At 38.8% G+C, this 17,525-nt stretch overlaps 1 protein-coding gene across 3 annotated transcripts in view; it reads right to left on the bottom strand.

Moving 5' to 3' along the window:
* The window catches only part of grid2 (glutamate receptor, ionotropic, delta 2), a 483,691-nt gene that overhangs the window by 159,921 nt on the left and 306,245 nt on the right, over positions 1-17,525 (bottom strand). For all 3 annotated transcript variants that reach the window (XR_003213195.1, XM_005452094.3, XM_005452093.3), the window contains exon 5: positions 5,284-5,337. Coding sequence is in view for 2 of the 3 variants with exons in the window: in XM_005452094.3 (XP_005452151.1) it covers positions 5,284-5,337 (54 nt within the window). In the remaining variant the exon portion in view is untranslated. The remainder of the gene's footprint in view (positions 1-5,283; positions 5,338-17,525) is intronic.

Here is a 17,525-nt window from a genome sequence, read left to right as displayed (position 1 = left end):
CATCACCCAGTGTGACTTTCAGTGCTCTGAAAGTTGTTAGCCTTTTAACAGCTAAGACAAAATGAATATGACACATGGATGCACATACAGTAGACTGGCGTGAAGAGACACACATGCTCTCATCTACAACCCTAGAGTCTCGGGAAGGAGAGGGTACTGCTACACAGTTGATATTAACCTCATATAATCACTTCGCTCTTTTTCACGAGTTTCACTTTACCCCAACCTTCCCTCAGGCCACTAACCATTAACCTTTCATGGACTTCTTCAATCAAAACATTATAAGACCACGCTAAATGCCTCCGCAACACTGAGTTAAAATAGGAGTGAGGTTCGAGTTGGATTTACAATGACCCTGAAACATCCATGAAATAATTACTGCTCATTATCTAATTACCAGCTCAAAATTTTAATTCTTTAATTCCCTCTTTCACGCCCATTGTCATTTTTGTCTAGTTTCAAATTACCTACTCAGTCATTTAGTCCTAACCAACAACTGAACAAAGGTGAGATTGTTTTATCACTCATTCCTTTTAATCCTCTTAAAGATGAGCATTTAATTACAATATCATTTGGTCCTTATGTCAGTGTTGTGGGCTTAAATTCTACACACCAAGTCCAGCTACCTCAAACTAAACACACTAGGTCAGTCACGACAGCCAGAATGCCCTAAACCTAATTTCTGGAGTTCATCATGAGTTGTTTACTCTGTAAACCAAATCCGTACAATTTATCCCCATTCTTGTTGACCATTTTACTCTTATCCAGATACTTTCCCTTTGGTATTTCTCCCCTTCCCTTTCATTTCTCTTGGATGACAGGAAAAAGCTACTTTTATTTATTTTTGGGGGGGTTTCTGTTTGTCCTCCACTACTCAACTGCTGAGCCCATCAGTGCCCATAATAATCTCCTCTGGCTTTAAGTCTTCTCACATGTTCACTTTAGGAAAGAATTAAAAAAAAGAGCATGAAGAAGAGAGACGCTAGGATGAATGAAGCCGTTCACAGCGATGCTCAGGCGAAAGTGTAAACCAAAATTCACTACAGTCTGCTGCATTACACCAGCCTACCTGCTGATGATAGGAGATCAGTAAGCACAGAGTATTACAATGTATTCACTGTGAATGTTAGACATGATGGAAGTGATAAGACTAGCATCCCATATCTGATAATGTCTAGATAAATATTAAATCTTTAAGAAATGCATTACATCCATAAAGACTTCAAAAAGCAAAGAAGGGTAAAAGAAAGTAATATGGGATTTAACTAATAATCGTATTATTTAAACTATCGCCGTTAGTGTTAAGAAAGGGAGGGTTGTAGCACAGGGCCACAGAAGAAATGTACTTTAAGTCTTTAAATCCTTAAATTCTATTAGATTTAGAAGGTTGATAGCATAAATGCATCAAGATGATGGAGAAGATCTGCGGCAAAGTGAAATACCATGCAAACACACAACACACCAACACTATGCAGACAAGTTATGAGGCAGGAGCAAAGACAGAATTATGATCAAATGTGTTCTAATTCAGATTTCCAAACCATGCAGGGAAAGGTGGATAAGAGAGGTGCCACCTTTTCCTTCAACAAGGCAAAAAAAAAATCCGACAGTTTCAGCGTAGCCGCTTATTAACAACAAGGGTATGAGATAGCTGAAGTCATAGCGAGCAATTTCAAGCTGTGGACACAGTATGTACAAATGTTGACTCATTCTCTCCCAGCAAGTCCTTCTGGAGCAGCAAATAAAATTGTTCTTTAACTTAGCTGAGATTGCAGCCTTAAGTTAGAGTCACTTATCTATCCTTAATCTGTTTCCAAGAACAATAAATGAAACTAACCACCACACAGTAGGCTTTAATAGGGTTCAATTATGCAAAAGTCTGTAGAATGTTCTTAAATTGGACAAGACCCCATAATCCAGCAATTATATTAAAAAAAAGAAAATCCAAATAGTTCCAGTTACATGGCTTTCATAGTGACGTGTTAAGCTCCAAATTGACAGAAAATGCTAATCTCAAAGCATCTCATTACTATGCATTTTCCTCTGAGAGGCAGAAGAGACAGACAAATGTAGAGGAAAGAAGAACAAAAAGGAAAAGGGTGTGAACGACCACAGAAAAGATCAAGAATAACGAATAACAGGGAAATTATGAATGAGCGGGGTCAATAGTGGAGTTATCCTCCAAAATGTAAGAGTCATGAACATCTCTTATCACTTCTTCTCCTCACACCCCTCATCCTCTTTTCCTGAGAAGAGCAAAGGAGATGGGTAAAGGAAGGATGATCAATTATGAACTGTGAACTCCCCCTCAGTGGGGCTGTCTGACTGTTGGCTGTAGATAAAGCACAGTTATGACAACCATACAGTACCCTCTCATCCATAATAATCTACAGGGATGGAGAGGACTCTCACACATAGGAATTTTCATTCTCCACAGAAGAAGTACAAGAGGACATTCTATATGACAAAATATTTTAACCGCTCATCTATTTTAAACACCCTCTGAACCATTTCATGTGGCCAATGGAATATAGTGTGTGCATCACAGAAATCTATGACTATATTTTTGTCTTTATCTTTAAATTTTATGCAGGGAGACTTGGTAAGCATTGATTTTTAGCATAAAAAACTGTGTGTGTGTGAGAGAGAGGGAGAGATAAAGGAAACAAAGAAGCGCTGTCATTCACAAAAGTCTGAAATTGCTTAGAAATTAGCTTTTTTTTACCCCCTTTGAGAGCAATCTAGAAATTTGTTTTGTATTAAGTCATAGGTGCCTGACCACTCTTTTTTGCTACCCTCAAAGTAAAGAATTATCTTGTTTTTTAAAAAAACTAACAAGCAGCTACTTGAGCTTTGCTTATGAATTTATAATTAGTAACGAACCACAGGCAGTACAAAAAGAATAGCTAATGATTACGCAATTTGTAGAGAATGAATCCATATTAGTTGCAGTGCTTCAAACATATTCATGATCTTATCATCACCTAATGATTCATTCATTCATTCCAGTCTTATCTACTATATACAGTGTGAAAAAGTGTTTGCCCCTTCCTGATTTCCTGTTTTTTTGTATGTTTGTCACTTAAATGTTTCAGATCATCAAAGAAATGTAAATATTTGACAAAGATAACAAAAACATTTTAAATGGTCTTTGTTATTTACGGGGGGAAAAAATCCAAACCTCCACGGCCTTGTATGAAAAAGTGATTGCGCCCCCGTCAGTGTGACATCTTTGGAAAGCTGAGTTCAATTTCTTTAGTCATACCCAGGCCTGATTACTGCCACACCTGTTCTCAATCAAGAAATCACTAAAATAGGATCTGCTTTACAAAGTGGAGTAGACCAAAAGTTTCTGAAAAGCCAGACATCATGCTGCGATCCCACGAAATTCAGGAACAAATGAAAAACAAAGCCTTTTCCACATCTACCTTTTCCACATTGATAGATGTGGAAAAGGTTATAAAGCCATTTCTAAAGTTGTACGAAGAGTAAGGAGATGGGTAAGGGGTTTGTTGTGAGGTCACAAAAACAACCCAAAACATCCCTCCTCCATCACTGTGCTTGACAGTTGTTATGAGGCATTTGTGGTGTGGTTTTATTGTGTTTCGCTAAATGTGGCACTGAGCATTATGGCCAAACATCTCCACTTTGGTTTTAGATGTAAAACATGCAGCCATGCTCTTATATAGACCTATTCTTTTCCTGCTGTAGACAGGAAAACAGAACAGCTGTGCCATGGACCAGGCTTTGTTTAGAATTTATAAGCAGTTAATAAAAGGCTAGAATGTTGCCAGATGACAGCTTACAGTTTGAAGACTTCACCAATGTTCCCTCCTTTGCTTTTTTGTAACAAAAGCCTACATTTATGTGACTGGTCCAAGAACTCAGACTGAAAGCAAAGTATAGTTTATTAGGCTGCTGAATCCGTATTTAGCCGAACAGGCATTTAAATAATGATAGTCTTCTTCACAGGCTGCTTGTTATTGCTGTCAGAAACACAAAATATACACAGACATCATGTAAAAAAAAAAGCAAGCTTTTGGCAAAACCACTAATGGTACATGGGAAATGAACATTATAATATGCATTCTATTTCATTTAGCAGTTAAGTGACATAAGCAGCCCTGTGTGAAGTAAATAAGTAAAACAGAGTGACTGTTTTTGACAGATTTATTCACATTTTACATCTGAACAATCTGTCATGTTGAATAAAAACCAGGGCTCACTCTTTTTCCTCCACTCTGTTAAAGTGAGAAAATATAATAAATAAATAAAAAAAAGGGTGAGGGGTTATCTAAGGTACTGGGAGAGATTGTAAGTGTTACTGGAGCCTCAAAGTCTCAAAATCTCCACAAAACATCAAAAAAAAGAAGATTGGCTTGTCCTGCAGCATTAATGGATGTCATGCATACCAATGCATGAAGAGAAACACTCTCTTCGCATAACCGAGCAAATAATAGGACTGGCAGCAGTTAGCAGCAGTGTTACAGTTAGAGGCTTGAGAATGGAAGAGAGAGAAAAAGAGAGAAACTACAGTACACTCAAGCATCTAAGTATATTTTCTTGTTTTGTCCCACATTGCTTTCCTTTCTGTTGTTCCCATAGTGAACGCTGCTTTTTGCTCTTCTCCGATGCGTCTGCTTGTGTATATGGTTGTGTGTGTTTGTTAGTGTGTTGCAGAATGGGTTCCTCGTTGTGCCCTGCAAGTTCATTGTAATGCCCGAGGCTACCAAGACACACTGCATTAGCTTGTAGTGCACATACACCCCCTAACATGCACACGCAAAAAATGTAGCTGATTCTGCTGTTTTTCTAAAAGGCATTTCTCACGAAGCAAGATCAAAGATGGGCTCCTATTCAAAATTAATAGGAAATTACAGCCAGCATTAAAGTTTCATTATGTTTCGCTTATGACCAGCACTCACTCTGATCAGCGATCATGAACACGGATGAGAGAAATACACAGGGTGATAACTGTACACTCTGAGGAACAGAAAATTGACTTTGTGAACTGTTTGGGCTTGTCTACAACTGTTAATCCAAAAAAGCATTGAACTGGAACTGATTGTGAACTTTTAAAGGTCATACACCGATGGCATGTGTTTTTGTAAAAACTGATGTGAAACAAAAAGAGCCAAGTTCTCTCTCAAATATCCAAAAGATGGGAGTCAAAAAAGGGGTTTTGGATCTACAGCCAGAAGTATTCATGGAATAAATAAAAGAACAAGGTCAACACAAAACATACAAAGTACATGATACATAAATCACTGTCATGGCACTCACCTCGTTAATCAGGATCCAGTGACAATCGAAGGCCACCAGGTTTGTCTCCACCACCTAAGAAAACACAAGACACAACATCGTTTTTTTTTAAATTGCGCTTGATCTCTGTGACCAACAAAGGCAACAGTGGTCAGGCTTTTTTATGTTTTTACACTAAAATAAATTATTACAGACTTTCATATAAATGCTACTCTGTCATTGTGAATCACGACTTCTAAAGTGTGAATATGATGGTAAACAATTTAGTGGAAAGCTGCAACGGTGAAGCGTGAAGGTGTGAAGCTCGACACAGAATTTCTATCAAAGGTGCTCAAGGTATCAGTCAAAAATCTTTTCAAACACATGCAAATGTTGTAACGCTTGCCTGTGTGTGACCCGAATACAGACTTGCACCTCAACATCAAATATTTTATCAGTTTACACAATTTAGACAAACTTCTGAGGGGATTTCATTTGCTTTTCCTCCTGCAGTGATCTCTCTGTGTGCGAATAACATAAGACAATAGCAGGGGCAAACAAAAAATGCCTCAGAATCGTGTATTTTTCAGCCTTGAGAAAAACAAAACAGTCTCCATGAAGTGCAACTTAAATATTTATATGTGTCAACATCTAACCAGCAGCTACACAAATGTTAAACGCTGCAGTGAGGACACATTGGAAAAGGGCTGTCTACAGCAGAGAACAGAGAGAGAACAGTACTACAGTCAAGGCTAAACCTTTGGAACTTCAGACATACCTGCAGTGCATTTGCACATATCGTACATTTCTATTAAAAGACTAATCTGCTTTGCTATATATAGCAGTAACAGTTCTTTGTGCGTGTGTGTGTGTGCGTGTGCGTGTGTGTTATTCGTCTGTGATCAAATTTAACAATGACATATGATATGAGGACATCAATGACATAATAAGTAGATATTTGTGTGTGTGTGTGTTTGAATAAAACAACAGACTTCTTCTCATTAGTTTTTGGAGTATTTGGTATTGATTTATTGAAGCTAATCTAATTAGTTTTGTCTTTAACACAGTAATCTAATTCATTACTTTTACCAAAGTCAGTAATCACATTACACTTACTAGTCAAGCAATTAGTTCACTTGTGGTAGATAAATGCTCGAGGTTTGCATCAGTGGCAGAAAAAAACAAAACACCCGAAAAAAGTTAATTATCTGATGGGAAAAGGGAGAAACTGGTAACGGGAACAGTAAAGGGTCTGCACTTATTAGCATTTATATATTATGCATACTATGTTTATATCCCATTTAACCTTTTCTAGGATCCAAAGAGCTTTGATATGTGTTTCTCATTTAGCCATTCACACATTGGCAAAGGGCTGGAGCTGGCGAGGTGTTTACCTGCTTTCAGGAGCAACATGGGGTTTAGTATCTTTCCCAGGGACTCTTTGGCACATGAAGGCGATCAGCCCTCCAACCCCATGACTACTGGACAGCCTGCTCTAAAACCTGAGTCATGGCCAACCCCATGCATCTTAAGCAATGTCATGGTGGACTGCAAAATTAAACATTTACTGAACAGACTGAACAGAGATCAGAGGGTTGAGTATTTTTACCTTGCTTTTGACTTTCTTCTGTCAAAAACACTCGCCTTTGCTTTTTACCTCTTTTGTCTCTCATTTTCATCCTCCCAGAACCACCCTCTAATTTTTGTTCTCTTATCGTTGCTCTCCCCTCACCTTTCATCCCATCATCGGGCTTTAATTACTCACTTCTCACTCTGTGACTGCTCCTACTCCTTTTCTTCGCTCGCTCTCAGCCCCGTCTCCCTTCAATCCCAGAGTAAAAATAGAGTGCCACTCATATATCATTAGCTATAATTGTCTAGGTGACTATAGCACATCACGCCATAAAACACTTTTTAAACAAAAGGCAACAGCTGGAGAGGGTGGCGGTGTGTGGCTAATAATGGTTTAATCTCCCACCGAATCGCCATAAAACATATAACACAGAAGGCTGCTGTAAAACACTCGACAGAAAACACGGTTACGACACAGACAAGGTGTAAGGCGGGGAGCAGAGTGACTGAGCTGTAAGACACAATATTTTTCTTAATTTTTGTTTTTTCTGTCAGAACCTCTGTCCCCCTCTACTTTCACTTATTCCCTCCATGTATGGGATCTGAAAGCTAAGTAATGTGGTTTTTGTCTTTTTGTCCTGTCACAATGTTTCTGTTTATCTCTGCTGAAAAATTGAATGAGTGGGCAGCGATAAAGGCAAAAAGGAGAGGGGGAAAAGACAACACAGGTTTCTCAAACTCAACTTTTCTGGCCAGCTCTCCTTCTGGCTTAATGTCCTTTTTTGCGGCCCTCTCCCTTGGTATTAATTATGAGTATTTGTGTGGGATTGCTTGCAAAATTTTAGCTTTTTAAATATGAAAAACTTTAATCTGATATTTTGTTCAAGATCTTGGGAAACTGTATGTGCTTGTGAGGTGCTTGGACTGCAACATTGCTAAGCCAGATAGTACGTGGGTAGTACACCACAAACAAAGCTTTTACAGCAGAATATTACTTTGTAATGAGCTGATAAATGATCTTCACTTCACCTGTCAGCGGTTTCAGTTTCGTGGTTGTCTGGTGTCGCTGCTTGTACGCAACTACTGCTGGTTCTGTAGTAAGTGCTTCCACTTTTCCCATTATGACCTCCCTCTAGCATCCGTATGGACAGATGTTTTAAGCTAATTAGTGAAATTGAAGATTCATAGAACTAGACATGACTCCTCAGGGGTTGGAATTGTTCAATACACTGTCTCAGACAAACACACACACACACCCATATTCACACTCATGCACACACAAGAACAAAACACCCACAGCTACAACAATTACTGCTGCTAAATCCCGAGGCTGGTTCGTCTGTGTGCTTGCCCTTGTGTATTTGTCCAGATGTACACACACTTACAAAACATCACAGCCTTCGTGCCACCATTGGAGGAAGGTAGGGGGGGTCACCTGGGCATCATTCCTTTAGTGATAGCAAAGAAATCCTTGTGACCTCTCAGACCACCTTCACAAAAGCTTCAATTCGCCACAGTTCTTCTCTGAAGTCAGAAGATCGCGCTAAAACCAGCTCCGTGGTCTGAGACAAATCCAATCACCCAGTGTCAATATAAGTAAGCCTTTTCTCAAAGTCTGAAAGCACACACAGAGAACTAAGACTGATCTGTAACATCATGCTACAGCGCACACCAGTCTTGTACGTGTTTATCAAGCGGCCGTGGGACAGCCGAACACCGTTTTGATCCTGCAAATGACCTCTGCTCACCTGTCACTCCCGAAGGAGTACAACAAAGAGAAATTGTTGATTTTGGCAAAGGGTTTAGCTTGAAAAACAAGTGTCAAGGTTTGCTGCTCTTACTGAGGCCTGACTTGACAAAAGAGGGCGTATTACTAATATTTTACTCACATACTGTATACTTATGCACACACATAATAAATATGAACCTATACAACACATTTTGGACAACTGTTCAAACAAACAAGGATATACGACTTCTTTTACAGGCTGCTGTATATTCCCTGTATAGTGGGGCACTCAGTGTGAGAGGTTAAGAATGTAAAAGCAGTGGTATGATGCCTGAAGTGAGAGAGTGGGTGTTGCTATTGAATAAAGTGCTCTAAATTAAAAATTAGTTGTGTCATTTAATTTCATGCACTATTTGTGATCAAATCAAGCAAACAGCCTACAGCCAACCCTCCAAACTAAGCATATCCAGCTTCACATTTAAACATGCAAGCACAAGCTGTGAATATATAAACACACACACAAAATCACACAAAGAAAAAAATCTATAAACACAAGCACAGTGATCCATTTCTATTTCTTCTTCTTTCACAGTCCAGCCCCTGTTGCATTACTCGTCTGGAAAGCAAGATGTGCTATATGATTATGCGCCTACTGACACACACACACACACAAACACACACATGAACGCTGTGGTTCATCCAAGTGTGGTTTTTGATCACTGTAATTAATTTGTGTTCCTGTGCGTGCACATGTGTGTGCCGGTCTGCGCTTGAGTGTGGACATAGGGGTCTGTGATTACTGTTATCATCTACAACCCTTCATTCCACCTGGAATCATAATATGAAAGAGACTTGCACTAGAACAGAAGAGAAACTTTAGGAAAGCAGCAACAGATGAAAGAGAAACAAAGAGACAGATAGAGAGGTTTAAAAACTGATGGAGTGACACAATGCATTGTAACCAGTGTTTTACTTCATCTTTTTTATATTCCATATTTTGTATCGATGATATTTCCAGCCTTTTTTTTTTTATCATCTATTTATCTGCTCAGCCACTGTGCTGCTGGAAAATTAAGCTACCCAGTGATTTGAGAATGCTTAGTTAATCAAATAAAGTTATATTTGCGGCAGGGTTTATTTTCTTACTTAAAGTAATATGATGGAAGTCGGAGTCAGGACTCAAAAAGCAGAATCAGAATTAAAATCTATTAAATCTAAATTATACACAGTAAAACAATCCTGCTGTGGTGCATTCATATGAATGGTTCCCAATTTGTTCATTACCAGACATGGGAGTCTCTGTAGTTCCCACTTTTGGTTTTGATTACCATGGTTGTCCCACTGTCACATCAAGCTAGGGATACTTTCTACATAGTCAGCTACCATTAACTTGCTCTTTCTTTACTAATCAGGGACGCTTCCTGTTTTCAAGTCTAAGTTACAAATCATATGAAAACTGCAGCTATACAAAACACAAAGCGGGCTTTTACTAACCCATTACCCCCATTTATTCAGCCCGCCACTTAGCCTCCCTGTTCATGAAATAAGCATTTAGCACACACCAACTGAAGCACTTTCCCCCAAAACATACAGTAACTGCTGTATGTCAGCACCTCAGCCACACTGCTCCCACAGTGTGCTTTATGCATGATGCATGGTTGAGATTGTGTGTCTTGATGTCAAACACGTCTGTGCGTACTGTGCTAAAAGACAAGATGGCAAGCAAAGGGTGGTGCATTATGACTGTGCTTTGCTCTGTGGATTACATTTTTTGGCAGCGCTCAGGCTGAGCAAAAAGACTTCAGCAATTACACACACGCATACAGTGCTAACACACTAGACTTCTAATGTTAAGCCTCTTTTTTTTTGTTCCTTCATTACCATATTGTGTACATAACTGAATTTCAAAGGGTGTCCCACACTACATTCACCCAAATACATCATCTTGACATTAGATCCTGCTTGTCCTCCTCTTGTGATACCTGCTTGTCATGTAGCGACTTAAACTTGCCCGACATGCATGTACCTCTGCATCTGGGATATGACAGTCATAAATGAAGCAGTAAATTGTCATGTTAGATAGTGCCTTTGGGAAATAATACTGTGTATCTTGATTTACTGTATATCTGTGTATGTAGAGAACAGACACACAAGACACATAAATACGTTTTACACAAGCAACAGACAGCTGTTTGCTAACACACAGTAACTGTTGTGTGTTCAACACTTTGGTGTGTCTGAAAACCTGTAGTTATAAAAGCGACAAATCTTTTTTTTTGTAAAAACACTATCCAATACAGACAGTCAGACCACACAGGCATAAACTGTGTAGATGGGTGGCAAATTAAAAGAGAAAAACTGAAACCATTATATAGATCATGTAGTTCATTTATGCTGCAGTGAGCATTTTGCTGGCATTGTTTGGACCAACTTGTCCCCTTAGAGGAAGGGGTCACTGCAAATCAATACAAATCTGTTCTGAGCGATCACCTTTATCCTGTGTTGAAGCATTTCCTTCCTGACAGGATCAGTGGTCTCTTCATCTGTGGGTCACGAGGGAGTCAATGAAAAGTTTGGTGATTATGAAAATTATATAAATATATGTAATAACCCCAAAGGTTGCAACCAATCAATTTGGGTCTTACTAATAAATTAACAGATAAATTTCCAAGGCCATAGTTAGGAGACAAAATCCAAATTTTCAAACACAAAATAAATAACAATAAATATAACTGTGGCTTTTACTGTATTTACAGTACACGCTGCCAAAGGAAAACAGAGCCTTCTTTGTGCTGAATGCTCTTGAGAAACGTGACATGAAACACATGGGTGTAAGACTTGTGTGATTCTTCCCAACAACTAATGACTCTAAATCACTACCATAACTGTTTAATTAGTTTGATCAAGCTGCGGTCACACGCCAATGATCTAAAAAGCCTATAACGGTTGTGTCTGCATTGTGAAAACAGAGCGGTAGGTGGACGAGACACAGAGATACTGAACATTACACAATGCGACTGTGCCTGTGTGCGTATTAATTTGTGTGTGTGTGACTAGTTCACTGATTATTGTCTCTTTGGAAATTCTATTTGAATAGTTCTGTCCCGCACACAGCAAAAAGCGAGCTGTCACACTCAACAAAATCCGGGAAAACCTCATCTTGACAAGATCTCACACTGTTCCCCATCCCATCGCACAAGAGACTGGCATTGCTGATCAATCACTTGCTTTCTGATGAAAACGGGGGAGAAAAGAGTAGCAGAGTCATTCACCTTTGTTGAATGTTGTCTGCAGATGTTTTTTTCAGCAGCAGCTTTCTCTTTCTTTTCTCACTTTCTGTCTTTTTCCTCTTTATGTCTGACATACTGTATAATGTAAGGCTAGGACAGCAAAGGTCTTGCAAAAGTATGTGTTGTGACGGCAAGGAGTAGCAGGGCCAACATTCAAGGCATCTATCATCCTCAAACTGTGTGTGTTGGTGTGTGTCTGTGTGTGCACAGCGCAGCACACAAGACTTTGTGGGCACTGTACGCGTGTGCTTGTCGGCCTTTCGGTTTATTGATCTGACCACAGATCCGAGCACTGCTGAATCCACAGAGAGATTGTATAACACACGCACAACACAGCGTGCGCGTACAATTGCACGCATACACCACAACCACCACCAGCAAATATGACGATGTCTATTCAACCTGACATTTAGATATGAACGGATCAATGACTGGAACAAATAGAATAAGCTGTCTTGATAGGCCCAAGGTACATATTTGTCTATGCACATGTGTGTTTGTGTGTGTGTGTATGTGTGTGTGCTTGTTCTTTATATTGTTATAGGACTTTAACTGATTTATTAGCTGCTTTCTCTTGGAGTACAGCAGAAAATGGGGTGTGGTCTTTTCATTTCACACATCACTATTTATGTCCACAACCTATATAAAATATTCCTCTGTCTATCAAGTTATAGTAGAAAAGTGGCTATTACAGAAAGCTCAATTCAGCTCACAAGCTTCCTTCTTTTCAGAGGTTCCCTATATTTTTTTGGACTCCATTAAAAATTATTAGTAACTATGGAATTAATGTTATTTTCAGTCCAGTCGTGTACCTGACCATTTTCAAAGGAATGTGTCTTTTTGCTTTGTTTTGATTTAATTTATCAATTTCACCAAATAGGTAATACATATTATTTGTGTGCATGTCATCATTCTGTCTTTAAACAAATAGCTCAATTTTTTTAATACATTCAGAGGAAGCCTTGCAGGGATGTATAGTGGAGTCGTGTTAACAATACATTAAAATTTGGCTTACATGTATTTAAGGTAAACTTAATTTTTTTGTGGTTAAAAATGGACTAAAAGACTGATAACTTCAAGTTATATAGTGTTTGTTGACAGTCCGAATGTCTGGAAGTGTGGGAGCTGATTGACCTGAGGCACCGACAAGAGGGCAGCAGGTCCAACAAGTGGTGAGCGGGGTGCAACGGGTCACCTGTGATGGCCCTGGTTTTCCTATGACAGGAGGATCTGCCGATGGCCTCAAAGGGTGGCAAAGGAAAGCCAGTGATATTTGGGGGGCAGTGTTAATTACCGTCTGCACAGCTTCCCTGTTCTCAGGTGTGTCCCTGAGCCTGAGTTATGAGTTCTGATCAGAGCTTGTACTTCACTCGACATCCAAGGTTTTCGGTTAGGAAAAACCCGGACAGTTTTGGTCACTGTCAAATTCTTTACATAGATTATGTATATTACAGTAACAGTTTATAACCATTTGACACCAAAAAAACTTGTGATTAAAAACTAAACAATGAAATAAATGCTGCACATGTACTATATCCACATGAATAAAACATTATTTAAAAATATAAATATATAATGAAAATTATTTGTTTTTTAATTTTAAAGCCACTTAACACTTACCTATGAATCATTCAAGCTTAAAAAAGACATGAACCAGGGATGAACTACTGTCTGCATATAACAGACAATTTGGCAAATAACCAATTTTCAATTGGACATTTTTTTCTTTAGAGATTTTGTTACTAGCAGACACAAATACACATCATTTGTTCCCATATCTTTTGTTGAATCTACAAAAAGAAAATCACACAGATAACAGTTTGATGGGAATAAAATAGTATTTTCGCACCAACAAGGTGATTTCCAAACACCGACTAGCCAAATACTTGGCAGCATGGTGTGTAGTCTGTCCTAAAAAATTGTGAAAACTGCACAATCATAGGACAAAAGAAGAAGTGACAGCATCTACAGCAGGTGAATCTGTATCTGAAAGTCATGTCCTTAAGAAATTGTAAAAAAATCCAGCAAAGACGGACACAAAAACTGAGTGAAGTGAATAGCACTTTACTTTATTTATCTACTGTTCGCCAGATCCTTGTCAGCATTTGCTCACTGGCTCAACTGAGAGGAGTTCAAGTCAGTACAGAGAAAAACAAAGCAGAAGAGAACAGAACACAGGTGAATTAGAAGATTAACCTGTGTCCTAAAATGTCAGATCCCATACCAACTAAAACTGCCAACGGCAAGGCCAGATGGTAGGACTGAAGGGCTGGCTACATGTTTGATTTCACATATGTGAGTTTGAGGAAAAAAGATAAATTATAGACACATATGGAGAAAAAAAATCTTTAATCTATTTATTGAATTAGTGCCTGCCTGTCTGTGTTAGGCACGGAGAATGGCCCTAATATATGCATGAAAATTTTCTCACCACTTGTTTTTTGAAACATCATGTCAGATTTATGAAGGTCAGATTTACAAAGCATGCGCACTAGCCGATTTAGACTTTGCCACCATACGTACGTTAGAAAATCAGAATAATTTTGAAACAGCAGGTTTATGCTAAATACATATGATTTGCAAAAAACAGATACAGAAAGGCTTTTACTTCCAGGTGTAGCAAAGAAAGTAGTGATGCTGCTGCACGTGAGAGCCCTAACCCTGCACCAAAAAGTCAAAAGGCAGAGGTAAAGTCTGACTGAAAAAAACGAAACTATAATGTCCAAAAAAGAAGGCCAGACGATATGAAATACTTCTACCTTCTACTCATCTCCCCAGCTGAACAATAAAAATTGACCTTCATTCATTGTGCCTCATTCAAGACTACATTTACTTAGCTATGTATCTGCATCAATGGCTTTTGAACAAAACACATTGAAATTTAAAATATCTCAACCTGCACAAAAAACCCCCAAAAAAACCCAAAAACCAATACTTCAGCTTGAAGGTCCCCTTTATGTCTCAGTCTCAGGAGAGTTAATATAGTAAAGCATCCTCATTGCAAGTAGAAAAAAATTAATGGTTGCCCAGGGATTACATTTTTTTTTTGCATTCAGTGACTGATTGAAAGTACTTGCAGTGACCAACTGGTCATCCAGAGGTTGACTATGCAACACTCTTAACCTCTGGATAACCACTTTCAATCACAAGGCGATTAAATGGGTCACCTGTTGGGAAGCAGCCTGGTTCTAAACAAACTCTGTTCAGCTCAGAGTAACTGCAATAACTCTCAGCCAGATTGGGGAAGGTTTTCAAATAAGTGCTGTCTAATTTTAAAAAACAGACAGATTGCGAACATCAATCAATTTGAGTCAGTCTGCCTCAATGAGCGTCATACATATGGGACTTTGTAATAGTGGACTCAACTCCCTTGGTTGCTAACTGTTTGTATTCTGGTGGTATTTCTACATAAAAGCAAGGTTGTTATGGTTATGGTTTCACATATGTTATTCCTTCTGCTCCAAATATAACCAGGGAACATCCACTTTTGTGGAAAATAACACTTTTGCATATGGAGTCAAGGTAAGTCATGTTCTGAATTAGTAACCATAATCATGTAATGACCTTACAACATGAACTTAAGCAATTACCAATGGGGAGAAAGAAAGAGTTCATATTAGTGTCATGGAATGAAGGGCTGGTGTTTGAGCAAGTAAAGGGAATAACCAGCTGTATATGGTGAGAGCAGCAGCTGCTGTGGTCCTCAGTTACACATCTGATGTGGTCTCCATGGGTTGAAGCATATGTTAAAGTTTTCAGCTGGAGGAGATGACCCCACTCATGCTTTGCAGTTAATTCTGTAGACCTTGACATAAAGTAAGATTGATAATTTTTACAAACTTTAATTTCTCCTCAGTTTCAAATGATGAAAAGACTTTAACTTATAAGGATATAAGGCCATTTAAGTACTGTAAAATGATGTAAGCAAACAATGTCAGCTGTGAAATTAAGTTACTGAGCTCACATTTTATCGACACAACTTAAAATTAACTGACCCTGTCAAAGTTACTCTGTAGTTAAGATAGTTTTGACACATAAATTCAATGTGTCTTTCGTGATTTGATCAGAGTAAACAACCTCTACAGTGTGCCTTTTACTTCCAAAGACAGAGGGTAGTCATTTTGTGTTAAATTATCCTTGTCAAAAGACAACAGTTCATCTCCAACATGAGGCATCTGTCCAGGAGCAAATCTATAGTGGTGACATACCGTGTGGAATTAAAATAAAAACACTTAAAAGATAAAAGTCACATTTGGGTTATCAAAATAAATGGATGGAATGACATGTGACCTTGTGTTGATTCATTGTGTTTTCACAGGAAACCAACTCTAAACAGCAGCAGCCTGTGCCTGAGGTGGGTGGTAATAAGTTACATTTACTCCTCTACATTTACTTAAACAGCTCTTCTCAGTAAATTGCGCTTGTTTTAATGCCACTTAGCTTTCAGTATGTACACCTAGGAACATTTTAACACAGTAATTGTTAGATCATTTTTTGTGTTATAAGTGCTCTTTAGTGAAAGCATTAGTACAACAGTATTTTGTTGTTTGCATGCTGTGTGCTGTAGCAAACAGGCCTGTTCATGCAGGAGGCCAGAATTCAGATTAAAAGACACAGCGTTTTGAGCCTCACACAAGACTTTTTGTGTCATGGGCTGGGTCGTGTGACCCAGTGTTTGAGTTTTATGTATTTTTGTATCCATTTTTGATCTAGTTAATTTCTAGGTGGCTATTTAGTCCTTTATTTCTTAGTTGTTTCTGTCATCTCCCCCTGTACTCAGTCTCCCTGATTCGTGCGTCTACCTGTCATGTTTCATGTCTGTGTGGTTATGTTAAGTTCATGTCATGATTTATCTTCATGTCTCTGTGTTTCCTGTTTTATTTTGAAAGAGTCTGGTGTTCTTTGTTCACTGCATTTAGTTTTACTCTCCCCTGTGCTGTAATTATGTTTCATTCTAGTCAGCTGTGTCCCCATGTGTCTCCACTTCCCCTGATCACCTCATGTGTGCATTTAGTCCTCAGTCTTGCTGTGTTCAGTGTTGCGTCGTCTGTGCTATCTCCTCTACCCCTTGTCACAGTTTCCCAGCCATAGTAAGTCATAGTTTGTATGTTGTTTAGTCATAGTCTAAATCTCAGTAGAGTCATAGTTTCCCAGTCTAAGTTCAGGTTTTCCCTCAGTTACTTCGTTGTTTTTTTTCCGTGAGTTTTCGGCCCTAAATAAAGGCTCGCTTTCGTTAAGTCCAGTTTTGTGTCCTCACCTCTGTCTGCTCTTGGGTCCTCTACTCACTCCACATGGTCTGCCCCGGCAGTCCGTGACATTTTGGCTCCCCATAGCAGGAGACATGCCATTGTCAAGCAGGAACAGATAGCAAGACAATGATGAGACTTATTTTCTCAGCTGTAACTGTACTCCATGTGCCTCACATATTAAGGGCTTTTACTTCTAACTGACTAGAGTAACATAAAAACCACTTTCAGGTTCTCATTGGTGTTCAGAAGGACTGAAATAAAAAATGCTGTTTAACCTTTCATTTATCACTTATACCTTAGTCAAAAGCTGTTTTCACCTGAACTTTGGACAAAACCGGGGAATCAGATCATGATATTTTCCATAGCTGTCTTAAAAATGTCCTTTGATATGGTCCACTTCAGATACATTTACACCAGCTGGACAGAGTGCACAGCAGGCAGCGC

This window comes from Oreochromis niloticus, linkage group LG12 (assembly GCF_001858045.2).
Source record: "Oreochromis niloticus isolate F11D_XX linkage group LG12, O_niloticus_UMD_NMBU, whole genome shotgun sequence".
NCBI lineage: Eukaryota > Metazoa > Chordata > Actinopteri > Cichliformes > Cichlidae > Oreochromis > Oreochromis niloticus.
The sequence above is the reverse complement of the archived record's forward strand: the minus strand, read 5'-3'. Positions and strand labels throughout refer to the sequence as shown.